Source organism: Acanthaster planci, linkage group LG08, assembly GCF_054643075.1.
Source record: "Acanthaster planci isolate LZ-2023a linkage group LG08, COTS_SCS, whole genome shotgun sequence".
Lineage (NCBI taxonomy): Eukaryota > Metazoa > Echinodermata > Asteroidea > Valvatida > Acanthasteridae > Acanthaster > Acanthaster planci.
This window is the reverse complement of record NC_141784.1, coordinates 19,649,902-19,670,623: the sequence shown is the minus strand read 5'-3', so window position 1 is coordinate 19,670,623 and position 20,722 is coordinate 19,649,902. Positions and strand designations below refer to the sequence as shown.

The 20,722-nt window shown below is 41.6% G+C and overlaps 2 protein-coding genes across 7 annotated transcripts; both read left to right on the top strand.

Moving 5' to 3' along the window:
- The first annotated feature begins 2,165 nt into the window (after positions 1-2,165).
- On the top strand, positions 2,166-14,676 carry LOC110976606 (uncharacterized). Of its 3 annotated transcripts, none has more exons than XM_022230052.2 (9): positions 2,166-2,811; positions 3,199-3,460; positions 3,899-6,520; positions 7,079-7,132; positions 7,945-8,098; positions 8,892-8,969; positions 9,557-12,790; positions 13,378-13,537; positions 13,724-14,676. In XM_022230052.2, the coding sequence occupies exons 3-7, from the start codon at positions 6,364-6,366 to the stop codon at positions 9,837-9,839; spliced, it is 726 nt and encodes a 241-aa protein (XP_022085744.2). In that variant the 5' UTR covers positions 2,166-2,811; positions 3,199-3,460; positions 3,899-6,363; the 3' UTR covers positions 9,840-12,790; positions 13,378-13,537; positions 13,724-14,676. The 3 variants fall into 3 exon arrangements, with proteins under 3 accessions (XP_022085744.2, XP_086996449.1, XP_022085736.2); XM_022230044.2 differs by having other exon boundaries at positions 2,170-2,811; positions 7,834-8,098; XM_087140323.1 differs by lacking the exons at positions 7,079-7,132; positions 7,945-8,098; positions 8,892-8,969; ... (1 more) ...; positions 13,378-13,537; positions 13,724-14,676 and having other exon boundaries at positions 2,169-2,811; positions 3,899-5,667.
- A 218-nt stretch (positions 14,677-14,894) lies between these two features.
- LOC110976593 (uncharacterized) lies at positions 14,895-20,651 on the top strand. Of its 4 annotated transcripts, none has more exons than XM_022230011.2 (5): positions 14,895-15,047; positions 16,398-16,604; positions 16,765-16,846; positions 17,809-17,895; positions 18,307-20,651. In XM_022230011.2, exons 2-5 carry the CDS (start codon positions 16,499-16,501, stop codon positions 18,932-18,934), a joined length of 903 nt encoding a protein of 300 aa, XP_022085703.2. In that variant the 5' UTR covers positions 14,895-15,047; positions 16,398-16,498; the 3' UTR covers positions 18,935-20,651. The 4 variants fall into 4 exon arrangements, with proteins under 4 accessions (XP_022085703.2, XP_022085723.2, XP_022085713.2 ...); XM_022230031.2 differs by lacking the exon at positions 14,895-15,047 and adding an exon at positions 15,149-15,466; XM_022230021.2 differs by lacking the exon at positions 14,895-15,047 and adding an exon at positions 15,946-16,239.
- The last annotated feature ends 71 nt before the right edge of the window (positions 20,652-20,722 follow it).

Genomic DNA, 20,722 nt, shown 5'->3' with positions numbered 1-20,722 from the left:
TCTTCACTGTTGAGTAAAATTATGCCGATTCATTACTGTTGACTTGACTCGGCATAAAAAAAATTGGCCCCATAAAAGGTTAGGTAGTCCCATATCAAGCTTGCCGTCTGTGTCATCGAAGTAGTTCATGGAACGAGAAACAAACAGGTGGAGAACTATATAAGCTAGAATCTACCCACAGACTGGAATAGCTCAAACTTGGCTGTTTTGCGGGTGTCCTTTTCGTGTGTATCTTGAACTTACGTCGAAACCATGATTCCGGAAGTAGCTCAAATAACTTCTCCCTATTTCTCACTGCATACTTCCAACCTGTGTTTCAGTCATGGCATTCATTCAATCTCATACACCCCCAAGCACCTATCACGCCATTTCGTATACCGAATCAAATGTCTCCCGGGCCTAATGGCGTAAATTTGTGCCTGGCAGGAGTGGATGATGGGCATGACTCGACTTCAAGTTGAAATATTGACCAGCCACACAAATTCGAAACTGAGCGGATGGGGTGTGGGTTGCTAGTCACCATACGAAACTGTAAAGGGTCAGTGTTCATGACACCGTAATGATGGACATCTTGTGCAGTCTTTTGCCCCTTACATCAACACCCGACGTGTACTTTATCGCGTGTGTTCTGCAGGGCCGCTATCCGTGCTAGATAATATCTTTAGTCCAAAGGCCTACATGAACTTTGAAACTGTCGGCGCGTCGGGCCTGGTACGGGGATTTCCCCCAATAAATATATGTATACAACTGATTATTGATTGCGCAACGGACAGTTATGGACGAGTTCTGTGTACGCATTAAAAAAAAAAAGTAGTGAAGTCAGCAACGATAATGGTTTCTAGGCCAGCAGATGTGATCGGCAAATCAAACTGTCTTTAAAATAACCCTTACAGCTTACTTCCCTCGTGTTTATATTGGTTCGTCACATCTGCCTGTCCGTCGTCAGAGTGGATGGCTGAACTCCACATAGGCCTAATAATTCGATTTTATTATTTCATGCCCATTTTTTTCTGGGGTCATTACCGAAGTGTGACGAAGCCGGCACGTCACTATTAAAACCTAACATCATAGGCCCCTCTATTAAGAGATCATGGGGACAGTCTTTGTTGGAATCAAGGGCCATTCGGTGGCAACCGATGAGGCCGTCCTCGCCTTAAGGGCGCACTGCCCAATTCAAGGGGAATTCTTCAGCAGGATGAGGCGCTCAAAAAGTACCCGTACAGTTTATTTGACAAAGAGGAGATTGTGTGGCCCAAGAATTTGTGGGATTGTGGAAGAATGGCCCAGAATGAACTTTCTAGATTCAAGGGCTCCTATTTTACGGCGAAGCATAAACAAATGCTACTGAAAAATTGTCCCAAGAGCCTCAAAAGGTGGAGGGATGTCATTTAAAAAATGGCCGCAGACAGACTTGGGAACGTTCACTTTTTGGGAGGTGAGTTTGTTTTTGGTGGATAATTTAAAATTTCATCGGTTAACCTACTAAAAATTGAAAATCAATTGAGAGCTGAATGACCCCAAAACACTTTGTTTTTTTGTTTGAGAGGCCTGTGAGGGACTTCGGTTGCCCGCACCGGGGCTGCAAACGTGGTCGATTTTACATTGTCTTCAATTGGGCTTCAGTTTCAGTGCACCCCTAGAGGGTTATTAATGGGTTGTCGACAGTCAAAGGTTAAGCAGACCCACCCATGCAGGCCACAGGTCACGAGCACATGCCTCATGGTTGTGCATAATGCGCGCTACAGTCCCCAAATGTTGTTGTCCCCAGCGGTAGGCCTGCATACCTGCAATTGTTTTAAAGGAGGAAACACTTTCCACATAAAACATGAATCCTTTTTAAAAATGTTCTCCGAAGTTCAATACAGTCGCAGTCTTACCTAAATGGGGTCAGGGAGAAATACATGTGGATAGAAGGGTCGGCATCCTTGTACATTTACCAAATGTTGATTTGTGACGAATTCAAATAAACTCGGTGAGACAACATCACCTTAATTAAACTATTGGCTACTAATGGTTCTGTCAATAATCCAGAGCTAGCAATATTGTAAATAGCAGTACATGCACTTTGGATTAATTATTGGCCGATCAGCAGGGTCCACCCACATTGCATGCTCAATGCAGAGTAGAGATAACGGGAACAACACGGCGTGTTGGATGTATTCTATTTAAAGGTGGGAGCTTTGAACTTGAAGAGCCTTACGTGACTGATTCACATAGCTCCGTGATCACATGTTCGCGAGTAGCTCACAAGAACATGAGTCTACGGTGGCGAGGAGCAGGAAAATACACCCGCAGGGATAGGTGAAGCTACAGCCATTTACCCGATGAGCCCTTTGAAGAAGATAACCAAGTGTGGGTGTAGTTTATGGTCCAGTTTAGTTTGCGTAGGATTAACAGAGATTTCACCATACAGCAAGGAAACCAAGTTTAAATCCAGTGAAAAATTGTGTTTTGTCTCTGGATTCGTTGACGAGCTGCCGTCATCGACCTAGCTCTAGCCGGTTTGGGAGCCAACCATCGATTAAAAGCGACTTTGAAGTAGTGTAGGCTCACCTCGTTCATGCCGGCTGCATCACGTTTGTGAAGAAACAACCTGAAAGATCTAGTCGTAATATCTATTAGCACACACGCATCCGCTTCCAAAAAAGACAGAGGCAGACATGGCAGACAACACAATCTGCGTTTCTGCCCCTGCTGTGATCGAGGGTAGATGTTCGTGCCGCAGTTGCAACGTGAGCAACCCTGAGCCAAGATGGAAATTGCCGCCGCTGCTGCCCGATATTTCTGAGTACAGATGCATGCAATCGTATGGTATGTAAGACTCACTAATTTTTTTCTCCAACATCCTTTGCATTCAGGGATGGTTTAATTAAACGCGTGGAGATTAAATAGTTGGTGGGTGGATGACAGTAGTAAATAGATGAAAGTTCAGCAGATATGAGATGTCTTGCTAGTAGGATGGATGCGTGAATGAGTGATGGATTTGGGCCAAGCGAGGGTCAAAATTCGTAGAGATGTATTCGGAATACACAAGTCCTCTTTATCGGTTGGCCAGCGAGTTTGTTTTTCTTTTCGCTTTTTTAAATGTCAGGTAGAGTTATAGTTGTATTTCTAGTGAATTTGACAATTATCCAGTTATTGCATCTTTGTATATTCCTTAATTCATGACACGCTTCTTTCTTATTCTTCCATAATCAGTATATAAAAACATTACTCCGTGCTGCGCACCCATTCCCATTACCACGACCACCGGAGTACCAAAGAGGACGACACCTGTCAGTGTCACTAGCCCGTTGACCAACCAGACTGATCATGGGACCATCACCTCATCAAGGTCCACACCCCCCGATGTTTTGACCGCACTCCCGTCCTTCACTACACCCTTCGATGCAGGCCCTCCTTTGCTGTACCTACTGTCTCTTCTACTGATTCTTCCTGTTGCAGTCGCCATATACCTAATGCAAGTATTCTTAGGCTGTGGATAAACAATTGTGTTTGACTGATCGATCGTTGGAGTAATCAGTGATTGATCAATAAATCGGTCCCCTGGTCAATTTAATCAATCAGTCAATTCACCAAAAAATCAAGCAAGCAATCAATGTCACAGGAGATCAGTTTCATGTAGAAAATAAGTCCAGACAATCAATAAATATATCAAAATAACCTGATGATGTTCTAAAGAAAGTCTTCAACAAGTTTGTTTGGTTTAGAATATTCACTTTGTTAATGTTGAGTGTCATCCTTGGTGTTTGTTGGTTTATTGGTGCACATTTATGTTTCGTTTTCCTTTTCATGCACATAAGTTCCATCGTATGGCTCCATGTCTTTATTATGAAACAACAGTCACTTCCATACACGTCTCACATAGGCCCACTGGTATTATTTCATTTTATGCTAGTTGGCGATATTGCCAACATAAGGAAAAACAAGATGACGATGATGCTGACAGCTCGTCGAACTCACAAGAATTGACGAAACCAGCCTGTGATGTTTCCTACGCGAACGAGAAGGCAGAACACACGATACCAGAGCCATCGATCCCAGCCACTCCGGACCACTCGGTGCGCGCCACCCAAACTAACCAGTCTGGGAACGAGGATGAGGGCGGAAACGTCGGGCTCGGGGAAGAAAGTGAATCCATCCCTTGGGAGGAGGTTGTACAAATGGTGGATGTGCCTGCCGGGGAGACCACAGAATCGGATGAAGACGAAACAGGAGAAGAGGCCCAAGATGAGTCATCATGGCTGTAGTCAGCGTCGGATGGCTAGTTTGGAATTATCGAATAACCACGCTCTAGATTCTTTTTATCTGCTTCCCCGGCTCCAAAATGGCTCCACAACGTAACTCCGCATCTCTTCACACAAGTTAAATTGTCCCCCAAAGGTTGGGTTGGTCAGGGCACGCATAAGATGCCTATCGTTGCCTCCTTTTCTTCAGCTGTGGATCCATTTATTTTTACAAATGTAATCTAAGATTATCACTGTATGAATTTTTACATGGCCTTTTACATGACTCTCGTCAGAATTCTTATGATTTAATTATGAATGATGAATAAGGTAATGTGCTGTGTTCATGCGATTTCATTTTCTTATACGCATGTTTGTGTGCACTGTGTACTCCTCTGCTACGTTTAAAAACCATTCGGCATCCCTGTCTGTTAACTGTTTTGAAAGATGCACGTATTAAACAGTTGCGCTTTCCGGACAACAGAGGGTGCTGTTACTTTGATCTCACAAGGAAAGACACTGTTCATTTTATAGGATTTTCTTTTCAAATCTTCACACCAAATTGTGCTTAAAGAAAACATTTCTAATAAAGGGTTTGGGTTATTGCTGTGCACTCGGACAACAATGAAGCATCAAAGACAAGGAAATGCAGGCCATTAAACAAAATACTAAATTTTCTAGCATTTTTCTTTTGTGTACAGATTAATGGTACAGATTAATGTAACATTGTGGTTTTCTTCACAGAATGACATCACGGTTTGGCTCGCAAATATGGTAATATTAGAATAGAACAAAAAAGGACAAAACACCCTTTAAAATAGCAAAACAAAAATATTGAAACAAGGTTTACTGACATTCGAAGGTGCATTCTTGGGGGTTGTATTTAATTTAAAAAACCTGCACAGACCCTTTAAATATCACTGACATCTTTTAGCCCCTGTATTGTTTATAGTACTTTTATTAATCAGTAATTACTGTCGGGGTTTTGACACTCGACAAGCTTTGCTCTTTGTATAGCTGCATGTCAGTCTTTGCTTATTAAAAATCTTTGGAATCTCCGTGTTTATTAGCGAACTAAACAAAATGTGTTGATTGGTTGGTTTCTGCTGACTGTATTGGAAGCATTGTTCGGTTGAGATTAAAATCTATAAGTGAACCAAGAATGGCGATACCTTCCATCCAGTGCATGATGTGAATTGTTTGCACGAAACATGTAAATATTTCTAAAATTATTTTCATGGAGGCTGCGAAGGGTGAAATTGCAGTAGTCGCATTGCACCCGTCAATGACAAAAAATTCACTTTCGTAATTGTTTTCATTCCGGAGATCTGTATAAAGTTAAGCCGTGTGTGAAATGTTACAACCTATTAAAAATGCGATATATAGGCCTAAGAAATTTTTAAAATAAAACAGGATAGACCTTCCAAAGTATACAAATGTACGTAGAGATGGATCTTTTCCAAAGTTGTATTTTCGTCTGTGCATATGTTCACAAGACAAGGGAAGTCGACCGTTCTCGTCCTACTTCTGACACCCACCGCGTCATTCAATGGGCCCACCTCGGCCGAGGCAGGTTTAACAACAACAGATGCTTGTCGCTGACGTTGTAATGCCTCAGTCATTTTTTCTTGAACACTGAAATCGGTTCCGTTCCCGCAAGGAGCCGTATTCTACGATGTGGATGAACATGTCGAGCAAGGAAATCACCTTTCTGCTGGGAACATGAAAGTAATCAAGGTTTCACCACTTCTGTCTGTCTGCGTCTTCCACTCAATTGATTGAGTTGTAACTTCTACAAAAATGTAACCCTGAACCTGTTGGTATGTCTGCCGGCAAACAGCATGAATACTACATGCAGGCCTATAATTGTCGCTAACAATGCCCAACAAATAGTCTATTTTGGTCGTCCTGGGTTTGAATCTGTGAAGTTCTTCCGCCATTATGAGCCACCAAGGCGGAAGTAGAAACATTGTGCACATCCCATGCGATTATTGCTGTTACTGCCGGACTGCGCTTGCAGGAGGAAACAACGAGCGGTATACGCATACGTGAGGTCTATAGGCTCCGTGTTTCCGAGTCGATCTGGGGAGGCCTACCTTCTTCTAAGAGCATCCGACGGGGGGAAGTAGTAACAACCATGGCGAATGATACATGGTGCATTCAGGTACCAGTGATCCTTGGGAATATCTCGGTCTGCCGCGGTTGCAACGTCACTCACACTGAGGAATATGTGAAGCCGCCCGAGCTGCCGGATCTTTCGAAATACAAGAGCAAGTGTACGCAATGGCCCCGCGGTATGTTACACTTGCCCAAATTCTCTGCTTATTTAATTTTTTTCGAGAATTTTGATTTAGGGCCTACTCTCCTTTTAAAATTTTGTCTACACTGGCAGCAGCCCTGTTGCCAGCTTCAGAAATTAAGGGGGCACAGCATCAGATAGGGAGCTACATAACAAGAACAAAACATTTGTATGCTTATGCTGTTTAACTGATGGGGGACAGCTTCCCACCGGGTGGTAGGCCCCATCAGGGCCCCCTTGGCGACGGGCCCGACTGACAGGTATCAGTTGATTCCAGTATTTGGAATGGTGTAAAAGTTGGATGTCAAAAGTATATTGAAAAAGTATTCACGGGGGACACCAATGGTTTGTCCAGGAATGGATGAAGGGTGGATGAAGGGATGGGCCAAAAACTCCGGACAATTATTCATTGGGAAGCTAATTGCTAACATTTTTACATAAGCCTTCATAGTTTCGGAAATTGGTCAATTATAACGGGTCCGACTTCATGATAAACATTAGTTTTGGTTCATGCACCGATAATGAAAGCATTTCTTTTTTGTTATCCCTTCAGCCCATCCGTGTTGCGAACCTTGCCCTACAACCACTGAACCACCAACTTCCACAGGTACCAGCCTATGCATTGTCTACGTTTAACCCACTGAAACTCAAACCGATAATTTGCCTACCACCTCACTGTGTAATCAAGTCTGTCTTTTTTTCAATCAGGCTTTTTCTCTGTATCTAGTTTTGCTTGTGATTCCCAGCCACTTCCTGATCTTACTCCCATTATAGATGATCATTCTGTATATTCGCAGATTACTGAGGACTGAACCGTGGGCGATTTAGGGTGAAAATGGGTAATAGGTTCTGAAAAAGATTAAGTCATCGAAACAATACATCCATTTGAAAGAAGAAATTACACTCTCACCTGTGTTATCGTATTGCTATAGTTTAAATTGGAGGGAATGAATGGATAACAAAGTGTAAGCAAATAAAAAAAGTAAGCAATTACACCAATGAATAAATGAATTAACATCCACATCCATATTGTCGAGCGATACCATAACTCTACCTTTGACTACAACTGTTGCGATGGCAGCAGTTGTTAAAACAATTTCTACTGTAAAAATGTTTCTTACAGCCGTCGCTTAACAGCAACGGATACAATCATTACCGCCGCAACAGGTACAACCATTATAGGTACGACCATTGCCACTGCAATAGGTACAACCATAACCACCGCAACAGGTACAACCATTGTAGGTACGACCATAACCACCGCAACAGGTATAACCATTATAGGTACAACCATTGCCACTGCAATAGGTACAACCACAACCAACGCAACAGGTACAACTTTAAGCACCGCAACAGGTACAACCTTAACCACCGCAACAGGTACAACCTTTATAGGTACAACCATTGCCACTGCAATAGGTACGACCATCAATGGCACAACGGGATTCACCCCAGGCGGCACTATTACATCTACGGTTACTCCTCAAGTTCTTCCTAATGTTACTTGGATGTATTCGCTTTTCACATTGCTTGGATTCATGGTCTTCCTAGCCATCATTAATTGCCGTAGAGCGTAAGTGCTTCGTCCTGGTATTGGAATTATGGTCAGACATTTTTAGCGTTGGATAGAGCTGGAATTAGGTTTTTGTTGAGAAAAAAATGGCTCTCAAAACGTAACAGTGTTGTTTAAAAACTACATTCCAGTCCGAGTTTACAGAAAATAGAAGGCGTAGAACGTAGAGCGTAGCAGTGTTGTTTAAAAACTGCATTCCAGTCCGAGTTTACAGAAAATAGAAGGCGTAGAAATATATCCATATCTTGACAATAGACTGCACCACACGCATGACAGCTTTTGTACACAGAGGCCCACACGGGTAAAACTGGGGAATCACCAATGACGCATATTCATCAGAGGGATGGAGCATTCAGCGAAGCGTGCATGTTCATGCGGCGCCATTATACCGACGTCATTTTCCTCGTCCCTTGTTCCTGGGCAGTGTCTTCCAATGACCTGTTAAAAAGAAATGTGGTCATGAAAAGGCTCAGCACTTACAACAAGTTGAACCTTCCGGGAAAAGTTTAACCCCGTACCCATGCGTTGGCAGTCAATGGTACAAGGCTTATCTATCGTTTCATTCAAGGAAATGATTTGCAGTTTCTCCGTCTGTTGCTCATTCTAAAACGTTGCTTGCCAAAGAAAAAAAACAGCAAGTAGCTTTCATATACAGACAACACTGTGCGTAAAAACCTATTCGCTTGAGAACTACAGCTCCCTCAAACGGTCAAATCTTTTAAACATTTTAAGATTCATCATTTGTGTGTATTTTCTTTGTTTGCTCGTTTAAGTTCTTCTTTTTTTTTAATAGTCGTCGAGTTTCAAAAGCCACCCAAAAGAAAGACGACCAGATTTTACTTGTCTACCCTCCGAATCCGTCATCCAAGAAGTAAGAAACAACATTTTAGGAATTCCGTTTTACAACAAATGTATTGTTTTTAAAAAAAGTCAATCTCTACAGCCCTAATGATGTTTTAGTGTTGTGTTTGTAAACCACAAAGTAATGAAAAGTAGCTTATCCAAGTATTGACTGGGTGACATGTTTTTTTTTTGGGGGGGGGGGCTCACAGCTGGTCTTCTTACCTTAACAATATGCTCCCTTCCTGGAAGGGAACTGTGCGACGTACACTGTTCCAATCATCTTTCAGAGAAGTGTATGAAAACAATCAGCGACTCTTTTTTCAATGACCCCCTTTTGATCAGTGCTTGTGTGTTGACAAGGATGATTTACCTTCAACATGTATTTGTGCATACGCAGCTACAACCACGTCGTGTTTTATTATGAAAGTGTTGTGACTCACAAGACAAAAAGAAGTATACATCTCAGTTCTTGTCACCTCTAACGCGTGACACCAAAACTCTCGTTTGTTGATGACGGTAACATGAGTGAATGAATGGTTTTCGCAGGCTTATTACTTTCAGGATGTTGGTCATACAAGAAAGCCTTTTGATCTTTATTCATTGTGTTGCCTGCAGGTATTACAGATTGCGTTTCGGCAAGTCAAAACCCTCCCCTGTTCCAGACAGTCCACCAGCCCAGAAAAACCCGGCTTTCGAAAACGATTACGAGAAGGAGCCCACCCACCCTATGATGGAGTCGACAGCCCCGGCCAACAATCAGGGTTACGTGAGCAATGTCGAGGATGAAACTGGCGGGTCGGACAAGGACTTTGGAGACGCCAGTCTGGCAAGGGTTAAGCTCCAACCTGATCCGAATGAAAAGAAGTCTTCGGAGAAGATGAAAGGTGAGGATAATTAGCCGGCTCGGAATCTGTTGTTTGCGTCCGTGGTCTAAACGGAGAGGGCGAAGACACAGAACGATAGTAAACACTGGTAACAAAAATGAACCTAACATGAACTTGATTGAAAATTGGCTTCATTAGTACAAAAATCTGCTCTTAAAGAAAAAGGTAAAGAAACTTTTTGTTGCATGTTGAAGCTGCGTTTAGATTATTGTGTAACTGGATCGTAATTTCTGTTTTCTTAATTTTTTTTTACTGCACAGTAGTCACACAGAATTTACTTTCTCTAACGGTTCTCGATCAGTTCCTAAGTAGGGACAAACAAATATATAAAATGTTATAAGTGTACAACCAACTTTGCACAGAGACTCTGTTCGGAAGTAAACAGGCATGCGCATGAGCATTCGGGTTGAACATTTCTTGCTATGGCGCCTAACAAACGATCCTAGAGGTACTGTTATCGTGTATGACATTGTCTGCTGAGGAGACTCCTTTGAGTAGAGCCATGCAATCGGGTCCAAGTCCGCGGCAACCGGCTGGAGTGAATAGTCATTCAAACAAATAGCGTAACCGGGAGGGGAGGATTTCTGATAAACGAAGATACAATAGTCCATGGGCGGATATTTCTTGTTTACATGTGGGGGGTGATTTCTGAAAGCTCAACGCGGCCTGAATCCCAGGCAAGTAAGGAATCCGTGTACTAGATAAAGACGCGCGTAGTCGTGACTGGAACAAGTGGGGTATGCTTATCTTTGTGTGTGTGTGTGGGGGGGATATATCCCGCATCCCCCGGGATCTCTGCCCACGTAGAAGGCCTCTGTACACCGATACCCCACATCTACTGTTCTGGTTACTAGCTCTGATCATGGAGGAATAAAACACATTCCTCCATGCTCTGATATAGCTGAACATCCTGGTCCCCGGGGGGGGGGTGAAAGAGGATGATGATATTGCACTATTAAGTAAGCATCAGGTGACATGAAGTACACGCGGTGACAAATCCTGGGCGTGCCACTGTATTCAATATGTAAAGCGGAAAGACGGGACATTGTAACCCAGATTGTATTGCAAATGTAAACGCTATTTTCGTTATGTGTTTTTGCTTTTACAACTTATTACATAGATTTATCTTCATGCGTTATCTAAAATGTAAGCCAGTGATTCGGTTGGAGTTGTTTTCGTTATAGAGCATTACTTTAAAATGTTGCAATTCGCTATGGTAGCATAAATAACAGTAAGCAAATACAATAAAATCAGGATAAAAACAAAAGAAGACAACAGCTTGTAGTTGAGGTCAAACATGCAGACTGTATATTTAAGCTTTGTATGAAAGAAAAGTAGGCCTGCCTGTACCAAAGATAAACAGGTACACACCAACCATATTGGGGAAATTCCTTTTAATGCGCTAGAATAGTGTAGGAATGGCTAGATTGCTTTATTAATTAAGATAAAGTTTACAAACTAATCATTTTTAAATGTGTTAAACAACTTCTCAAGTTTCACAGTACATGTTTTTACAAGAAACATAACTAATTGGAACGAGTAAGCAACTTAGTGTGGAAATGAAAGTTTACAGGTGTTCGAAATATGAATTTTGTGTCATTCGTAAAATTTTGCATAACTGGTTTATAGGGCTGAATTACTGCTTTGGTTGGTGGTTAAAATATATGTGTAAACATTTGGGATAATACGTATAGCGTGGCGCCCTTCCAAAGTACATTCTTCCTTAAGTACTTGATTGTTATATTGAAAAATACTTGTTGCTATTCCGCATGAGAGTGGATTCCTTTGAAAAGCTGTTGCAAATTATGAGGGAAAACATGTTGTGTCGAATTAATGATGACAATGGCTTATTCAGGCAAACTGCAAAAATTAAACACATAAAAATACGATACACTTTACAAAATAAATCAAACATATTACACTATAAAGGACATTAAATTTCAGAATAAATCCACTGACAGGACGAAGAAAAAGAGAATGAGAGACTCTCTATGACAGAGCAAGACCCCAAAAGTGAATTCAAGCACTGTCGCCCAAAGGGCGTGCCTCTCCATACCCTCCACAACGAGCGACACGAATAAAGATATGACACGGTATATAACAATATAACATACAATACACGAGGGGTCAGGATACAGAGATACAATACACTGAGACGGGATACATAAATATCGCAAAAATGTGGAAAATTATATAAATATATTATATGATATTGTAAGTGTGCGCTGAGTGAGTACACAGTCCTATATGAATTAAACGGAATATCGCCTACTGTGGTAGGAAATATCGTTGTGTTTGCGTGAATTTTATGGTGCACTGCAGTTTTATGCTTCAACCAATGGTTGCCCCCTCTACCCGTAGACCGTGTCAGTTGGTTGTTTTCAAAGTTATATCAGCAACTATTAACATGAAATGAGGGTCATCATATAAGCTGCAAGCACTCAATGTGAAATGTTAATCCGCGCGCATAGATTATATGACGGAAACATGGTAAACGATTCCACAGATGAGGTCTAATGTCATCTGAGCGGATGTGCAATTCCCTGAGCGTGGACGACTCGTGAAACTTGAACAGTTTCTGAGACTGACCACATTGCATGCTGCATGGCTCGTCCAGCCTGATTCGCGAAGAAATTTACGACTCACTTGAGTACCGTTCTCATGACTCCCAAGAATATTGTCTTGGAGGAAAAATTATTGCTTAACTGGCAGGACTTACGCTGTCGTTTCGCTGTCGTTTTGCCCGCAACGCCAAGCTCGGTAAATATGATTCTGTGAAAGGAAACTGTGAGGATCATCATGGCGTTCCATGCATACACAAACCCCGCAGACAGGAGGCCATGCATCCGCAGCATGTCTGCCGGGTCTGGTCAGAGCAGCGGCAAAGTCCCGTGTTCATGTAGCGACAAGGAAGTTGATGCGTTACCCAAACTGCCCTCCATTCCTAGCTGGCTCTGCACTGGTGGTATGTACTTTCTTTTTCATGGAGAATGTTTTGTTAATTTTCACACTGAATGCAAATGGGTATTCATGACATACATCGACCTTATGCACTTTTTCCGTCTTGTTTTCTGAGACCCTATTAAAGGCGTCGGTACTCATACTGTAACTTAATGCACTCGATTTTGAGGTTAGTGATTTAAAATTGTATTTTAAAGATTACAAAGGAAGAATATACAAAATTAACTGATTTTTAAAACTATTTTTAGGAAACAATTTTCCCTGTAATTAAAAATTGATAGATACAGTTTCTAAATTCTAAAACGTCTCGATTCATAAAATCTTACACATATTCTTTAGGAATTAAAAACAGAAAGTTAGAATTTTAAAAGGGAGACAGAATTATTTTAAAATGTCTCATCTGCCCAGTCCACGCCTCTATGCTTTGTAAAAGCAGGATTCTTATAGACAAAAGGGCATTAAATTTCTCATTAATTTTGTCTCAAACTTGAGTACATGGCCTACTTTTAAAAGATACCGCAACCATGATATTACATGGCGGTGATGATTTGTTTAACTTTAAAAAAATGACAATTTTTTTATTATAAATAGGTAAATGTACTGGCAACCTGACAACCATTTCCCCACTCGTCACCTCGACCGTCACCACCCTGGTGACTTTGACCCCTCCTCCAGCTCTCGATTCCTGTAGTTGGGTGTGGTGCCTGTTCCTGTTGCTTCTCCCGTTGTCTGCTGTCGTCACGTACAGCGTGTAAGTCTTGAGTTTGAGAATTTTGAAGATCAGCGATGTAAAAATAAATACTGCAGCCCCGCAACGCATCGTCCCACGCAAGGGTGGCTGTTGAATTCAAGTTGAGAAGTACTGCGTTTTTATGTTTCCTTAAGTGGCTTAGAGTGCTGTCCGGTGTATTATTTGGTGTTTCCACCCTCTTGCCAGGTACAAATACAGTTTTCCGTCTCCTGTAACTTCCAAGACGTCAAACAATGTCGATGAAGACTCTGCAGATCCACTCTCCGACACTGTCTTGAGGTATGAAGAGCTACCGGTAGTCATCCCGTTGACAAATTCGCGTTACGCAAGCAATGCAGAGGACGTAACTGGGACGCACGGGGCCGGAGACGCGGCGAGCGGACAGTTAAACCCCGAGGAGGCAGACGAATTCAGCCCCGAGGCAGAGACTGAAGAGGCTGCAAAAATTCTCGGGGGAAAAGTTGATACCAAAGATGTGGACTGTTCTTCTGCCTCCTGAAGGGAATTAGCAATTGGCTGATTTTGACTGTTCCAAACACCGAGCTGTTTGTTAAATATCAGTAGTATATTAACAGTTTTTTACCGTAGAGACGGGGGTACACAAATAGAACAATTGCTTCTTGGTTGCTAAAAGATGGATTTTGATGAGTTTGTTTTTTTCTTTGGGAATTGTATTCTTGACGTGAGAATATGCAGCATGATAACTCGTATAGATGTGATAGATTAACTTCAAGATTAAAATGGGATTTTTAAACAGCATTCTCCGATGTTTTACAAGTAATCGTGTAAAAGCTAATTTCTGTTGGGAAGTCCCTTAACTGTTTATTTGTTAGTCTTGTCCGTCGAAAATAATCTACTTAGTTGTAGGCCTACTTCAAACTATAATAAGGCACGCTGTATCTTTTTACGTAATAAACTCCTATCATGCATAGTGCGTAGGTCTGAGTACTTGAAACCTTGATTATTTTCCTGTTCCTAGCAGCAATGTTATGCAGCACTCCGACAACAGTTCTATCTCATCTCTCTAAAGAAATTTAAAAAAAATGTGCTTCCGGTAGCAGTGGAATACGCTCAGTTTTTAAATTGTTTTGTTATGATATTAGTATATTGAAATAAAAGCTTACAACGACGTAAATCGAGATCAGAGTAAATGATCCAATTTCAATGAATGAATTTGGCCCCCACAGGTTTAAAAAAAAAAGTTTCTTTGCCGTGATTGGTGCAAAGTAACCAAACACTCGATTGTGCGGTACTGCCTGGTCAATCTGATTGGTTGGCCGCAAACTTGAGACGGGTTGATTGACCACGTACCCAGCTCACCTGCGATGCCTCCGTACGTACATGCGTGCGCATCGCATCTTGTCTTTCAAACCATGCCAGAGTGACTGTGTGCTAGCTAGAGGCACGTTGGTCGTCACAGCACGCGTTCACCATCAAGTGCCCACCTACTCATGTTTAAAAGCTCAATAATTCGGCAATATCTTGGAGGCACATTCTGGCAAATTATTTGGTAAGTAAAACTTAAGCTAGGCCCTGATTTTATTTTCCAGAAAGGTCCTTGGAACGTGACGTTACTGCTGGTTAGGCAGGAAAATTGAAGTGAAACATATTCTGTAACAGTAACTCATCAGCTTGTGAAGTAGTATCGTACATGTAGGCCCATAAACAAGTGACCTTGAAAATGATGTCGGCCCACTGTGGCATGTTTGTGCAAGCTAGCGAGAACTCATATATGAAGAATACTGATTTGCCCTTAAAATGCTATAACAGCTGTCCGAAAGTGAATGAATTTTAGCTATAAAGTTACGATGCATTTACGTCATGTACGTAGAAAACACAGGCCTAGTTTTTTTTCTAATGACCTAAGCGTGGGCACGTAGACTTGTTTGGTTTGACGCAGAGGGCGTACACTAGCTGGATAAAATGGAGGTAAGGCTTGATGAGCCTAATCAGGTATCTTCCTTTATGGGGTTGATATTCAGTGGCTTTGACTGATCTTATAATTACTCCCAGAGCCTTGAGTTACACTAGCTCAAGGGTGTGCCTCACAACTTTGGGAGTTGGCTGATCTGTAGGCTAAACTCAGAAGACAAACTTGGCAGTTTTTCGACATCTTTTTCACTCACTGCGAAGTCACCACTGCACAAATAACTCAGTTTACGAAACGTGAACAAAAGCGAACAGCCCGCAAGCCACATTTTTGCGTGTCGTGTCAACTTATAGCTGATCAAATTTTTCATTTTATCTACCATGTCTATGTATCTCATGGACATAATGGGAGGGAAAGGATAGGAAAGAAAAAATGGAAGGAAAATAATGACAGAAAATTGAAGATACGTACTGCACTTTGAAGAACATGATTGGGTGTTATCATTAGCATAAGTGGTTGGCAGTGCTCCAAATCGTTTGTGTAATTATTTACCATATCAACCTCTGCCCCACTGCTGGGAAAAACCAGACATTTTTCTGTGCCTACACACTGTACGCTTTCATCTGCACCAATAGGGAACTGGCTTTGAATAATAAAAGTCTGTTATCGGGGAGTGTCTCAGTGTCATAAAAGGCCTGTGCTTTGACTGATCACTAACCACAGATCTATTGTGGTTACAAGGAAATAAAATAGTTCAGTAAAAATACAAGCATACATTGAATTTGTGCTGTTCTGGATGAACTGTATGGAAAACTACAATCTCAGTTTCCGGGTATTTTTGTTGGTTTATTTGACTGGTTGGTTGTAACAACGACCGCACCAACAGTTCCTCATTAATTGTTGGAATTACACGTACTGTATTTTTTCCCAATTGTAGTGCTAGCCCCGTTATAATTGTGGATTTTATGTGATTATTTGAATGATGTGAAGAAGTGAACGCTGGTGATTTGGGCCCTAAACTGCTGTCCTGATCGCTTTGGGAGAAGAGGTATGTTTAACCAACAAGCGAGCTTCAAAATTCAAAGTCCACGATGTCCGCATACAATGTTCCCTGCCTGGCAGTGCCTGCAGAGAAGGTTTGCCGAGACATCCGATGTTGCAGCCCACCACCACCGCTGCCAGCACCACCACCAAAGTGTAATGTATACTGACATTTTTTTCTGTACAATTTGTTGGTGCTTTGTTTTTTGAGTGGTTAACTTCGTGTTTTCTCGTGGTGAAAACAAGATATATTTTAGCACCATTTCATAAATCATATATTTAACAGAGAAACATTTTTAATTACTCCCATTTCTAGGCATGGTGGAGTTCCCATCCTGGTTGTGGTATCTTTTCCTGCTATTAGTTCCCGTTGTTATAGCCAGCGTGTGTACAATACTGTAAGTCTTGTGTTGGCTAATCTTAGCCACAATGCTGCCAAGATTGAACTTGGAAAGCATTAGTTTATGTATTGGTTTCTGGTCAAATTTCCAAGGTTTGGGCTTGTCTGCTTGTTGTTGAGGGGGGCAGATTTGCATTGCAGCCAGTAACCATGTACTTGATTAATATGTGTGGTTGCTTTAAGCTAATTTCCTTCCTTCAGTCAGTTTGGGGCTGCATCTTCTACCGTCAATTCACTTCCAACTTCTTTTCGAACAATTCTTACAAGCTTTTCTAGGGAGCATTTCATTATTTATCTGAAAGAATATTATCTAAGTAAATAAAAAGATTTTGTTGGTAGCAAGTCCAACTTTACACATGTCAACAAGACACAGGACACTTATGATTGCGTTCTCTTTTATAATTCATATATCTGGTATCTTTGTTCTTTTTGTATCATTGACAACTATCAGTTTAATAGTCTATGTACCTATTTATGTATTAAGTCTATTTAATGTGAAACACTATGTTAATCAACTGCATCACTGAACAGCAGTCTGGGTGCTCCGTTACCGGAGGATTCTGTCTCCTCTGGATGTCACCCCCATTTTGCACCTACTTTTTTTTTTACATGTAACAAGTTATAACTTAACCCTAACCCTCCTCAATCCTTCACCTGTTGGAGGATTGAGGAGGGTTAGGGTTAAAGAACTTACCAATATACTTTATCAATGTAATTTTGTGATTGTTACAAAATGGAAATAAAACGCCAAACCAAACTGTATGACCGATTTTATGCGCAAGTCGTAATTTAGTAGTCAAGTTGCATAAATATTAATTTCTGTGTTAAGGAATACTTTGTGTTCGGCTGGTGGTGCCAACCAGGTCATTGTGAAAATTATATCGACATTCCGTCTGTCTGTCAATTCTCTCCTTCCCCCCTCATTACTAACACATTGAGATGCTGTCTTTCTATTCTTAGGTATCGCAGGAGAAGACGGCCGGGAAAGAGTGACGATGTTGGTTCGGGTTCATGCGCTCGCTATCCTCCCGTTGCTCAATCTAAAAGGTGAGCGGCTTTACGTGTGATCACGCTGGTGTCTGTCACTCGTACACAAATGACAAAGATCCACCATGCCTCATTTGCTGGAAAATGGAGGCGAACTCTTATCTTCACGGGTCCAACATGATGACAGCTTTGTTGATGTCAATTTTCTGAGTATTTGCTGGCCCCCCAAAAAATATTGTATTAACCTCGATCTTAGATTATCTCTGGAAATATAATTTGTCGATCAAAGGTAAATATTCTTCCATATTAAGGGAAATAATGGGGATTGTACAATTCGATTGAAACGTGTTAACGAAGGATTTTGCTACGACCTATGAATTCATTATTTTACTGGCCCAATGAACTAATCTTCAGGCATAGATTTCAGAGTACGTATCCCACAGTGCGTTTCATTTGTATTATTTTTTGTAGTAAGAAATATAGTTTCAACTTCCTGGCGTCACGCCCCAAATCAAAGGGAAAACCAGATGAAGAGAGAGTGGCTGGGGAAGACCCACATCGTGAGACCAATGCCAGAGCCTCTCAAGAGCAGTCGGGTCCTTCAGGGGCCACGGCTACCACTAGCAGTCCACAGCGCTCGTCGCACACCACAGAGAATGAAAGGAAGAGGTCTGGAAGCAAGACTGGAAAGGTAAGTCCAGAGGGAGAGGTCACGAGCAGGCCAGCCAGTGCCACCAACAATGCCCGAGTAAGGTCTCAGCCGCAAGGACCCAGCGAGAATGGTGCAAAGGCGAGCAACATGAAACAGGGTGCGGCAGAAACCCCAAAGTTGAAGAAAGTGCCCAATGAGAAGAGGGAATTAAACAACGCCAGCAGAAAGGCACCAGCTGCCAGTAACGTCAAACCAAGCGAGGCCAAACCCCCCGACTTAAAGAAAGTGCCCGACGAGAAGAGGGAATTGAACAACAGCAGCAGAAAGGCACCAGCTGCCAGTAATGTCAAACCAAGCGAGGCCAACCCCCCCGACTTAAAGAAAGTGCCCGACGAGAAGAGGGAATGGAACAACAGCAGCAGAAAGGCACCAGCTGCAAAGAAGTAGACTCTCATCCTTTCCCCAGAAAGGAAAATTGCACCCCCCACCCCAAGTGCATGCATTAACTGAGATTATGGAGCGCAAACCAAAAACAATGAAGGAAAGAAAATGGGGGGGGCGGGGCAGCATCAGCGTATCAAGAACCCCCCAAAATTTGGGCCATCAAAGGGATGATATGACACGTTGAAAGAATTGTGGGCGATATAATCAACTGCGGGGAAGATACATTTTGGGAAAGCAAAATGCACAGTAGAATTTTGGGAAATAAAACCAACTTGTGCCTGGATCACTTTCATGGTGAACTTGGGAGAAAAAAAAGGAAAACAGAGGGCAGCTGAAAACAAAGTTTTTAGGTACAGGCAGGTAGATTTTTTTCTGGAGAAGTTATGTAACTGATTTATGTAGACAGGGCGGGATGATTACTTATGTTTGGATGATTGCATGTCCTTTTGTCTCATAAGTTTACATAATTGTATGCTAGATGCACTTTGATCATTTCTGTACATAAGTGCCCTACATTTTGACAGAGAAGGGGCTTGGTAGACACCAGACCACCACGCTGCCATGCTCCCTTGCAAAATCCTCCTGGGTCTTCACACCTACAGCTTGTGCGTACTTTGTTCCGTGAGTGCATGAAGGATGTGTGAAGGCACATGGTGGTCTGTCTCAATACAGCACAGCGCCCCCTATTGTCCATGCGCCAGGAGTCCACAGAGGTTGAAAAACCTGAAATGCCTTGTAAATTGCAGATTTTGGCTCTTTTTACAGCTAGCTCCAAGCAGACGCATTGTGAATTTCATGTACTCACACTAAATAACATTTAATTGTTTCATGCAGACAATCTTATTACATGCAGCGTTATTCTAATCAGTCATTTCATGTTTGGCACAGAATGATGCGGTGTGGTGTCGTGATTGCCAATGAACTTTATGCGCATCCATATTGCACCAGATGAGTGTGGTTATTCCGTGCATTCCTTTGTTTCTCATGGTAGAAGTAGACTTCTAATTGTTCTGGCTTTTTCTGAAAGGACACAGAAACTTAAAACAATATCATGTTATGTTATTTCTGTCTCATTCAGTTAGTATAGTGATACCAGCTTGGTGTGTAAAACATCCAACTCATTTTTGGAATATATTTCTGTGGTATTAGATACTCGGTATAATTCTATATGTGTATACGCATGTACCTTATGTAAATAATTATTTCAAACATGTAAACCGGTGTATGAGATATTCTGTACATTTGCAGTGGAGTGATTGTTAACCAGGGGCCTTTTCATTTTCAAATTGATGTGAAATTCTTCTGAACAATTTGACTGTTGTTAGCCATAAAAGGGGAATCGATAAATGAAATGCAGGGTATTTATTTTTGTGCTCAAAACTAGATATTCTAACTGATTTTATGATTATTCCACATTGAACACACATTTAAATTTACAGACACAACTGACCTTGACTGTGGCATATTGCTCAGACGTTGAAAAGAATAAAATCTTAGAATTACTTTCCTTCCTCACAAAACCACAATCAGTTTTATCTATTATCAATAAAAAAAGGAAGTATTTTTTAGCAAGCTGATCTACAGCATGAAATAGAAGGGGTAAAATCTGTTATCTTTGCAATACATTGTATATAACATTGACCCCAGTAGCCTTTGCTATTTTTATGCTGGTTGGGATTTCCATGCATAAAGGTGTGGCTATGATTACTAATGCTCAAAATATGCACGCCTGGCGTGTGGCCACAAATGTCTTTATTTGGACGTGGCATTCAGGGAGAATGCATTTCTGAC

Bases quoted from the DNA above. Each gene is read 5' to 3' on its own strand.
- LOC110976606 (XM_022230044.2), top strand. From the start codon at position 6,364: ATGGCGAATGATACATGGTGCATTCAGGTACCAGTGATCCTTGGGAAT. The intron at 7,133-7,833 runs GTACCAGCCTAT...CCACTGCAATAG, and splicing joins TGAACCACCAACTTCCACAG to GTACAACCACAACCAACGCA. The intron at 8,970-9,556 runs GTAAGAAACAAC...TGTTGCCTGCAG, and splicing joins CCGAATCCGTCATCCAAGAA to GTATTACAGATTGCGTTTCG.
- LOC110976593 (XM_022230011.2), top strand. From the start codon at position 16,499: ATGTCCGCATACAATGTTCCCTGCCTGGCAGTGCCTGCAGAGAAGGTT. The intron at 16,605-16,764 runs GTAATGTATACT...TCCCATTTCTAG, and splicing joins GCCAGCACCACCACCAAAGT to GCATGGTGGAGTTCCCATCC. The intron at 17,896-18,306 runs GTGAGCGGCTTT...TATTTTTTGTAG, and splicing joins CCCGTTGCTCAATCTAAAAG to TAAGAAATATAGTTTCAACT.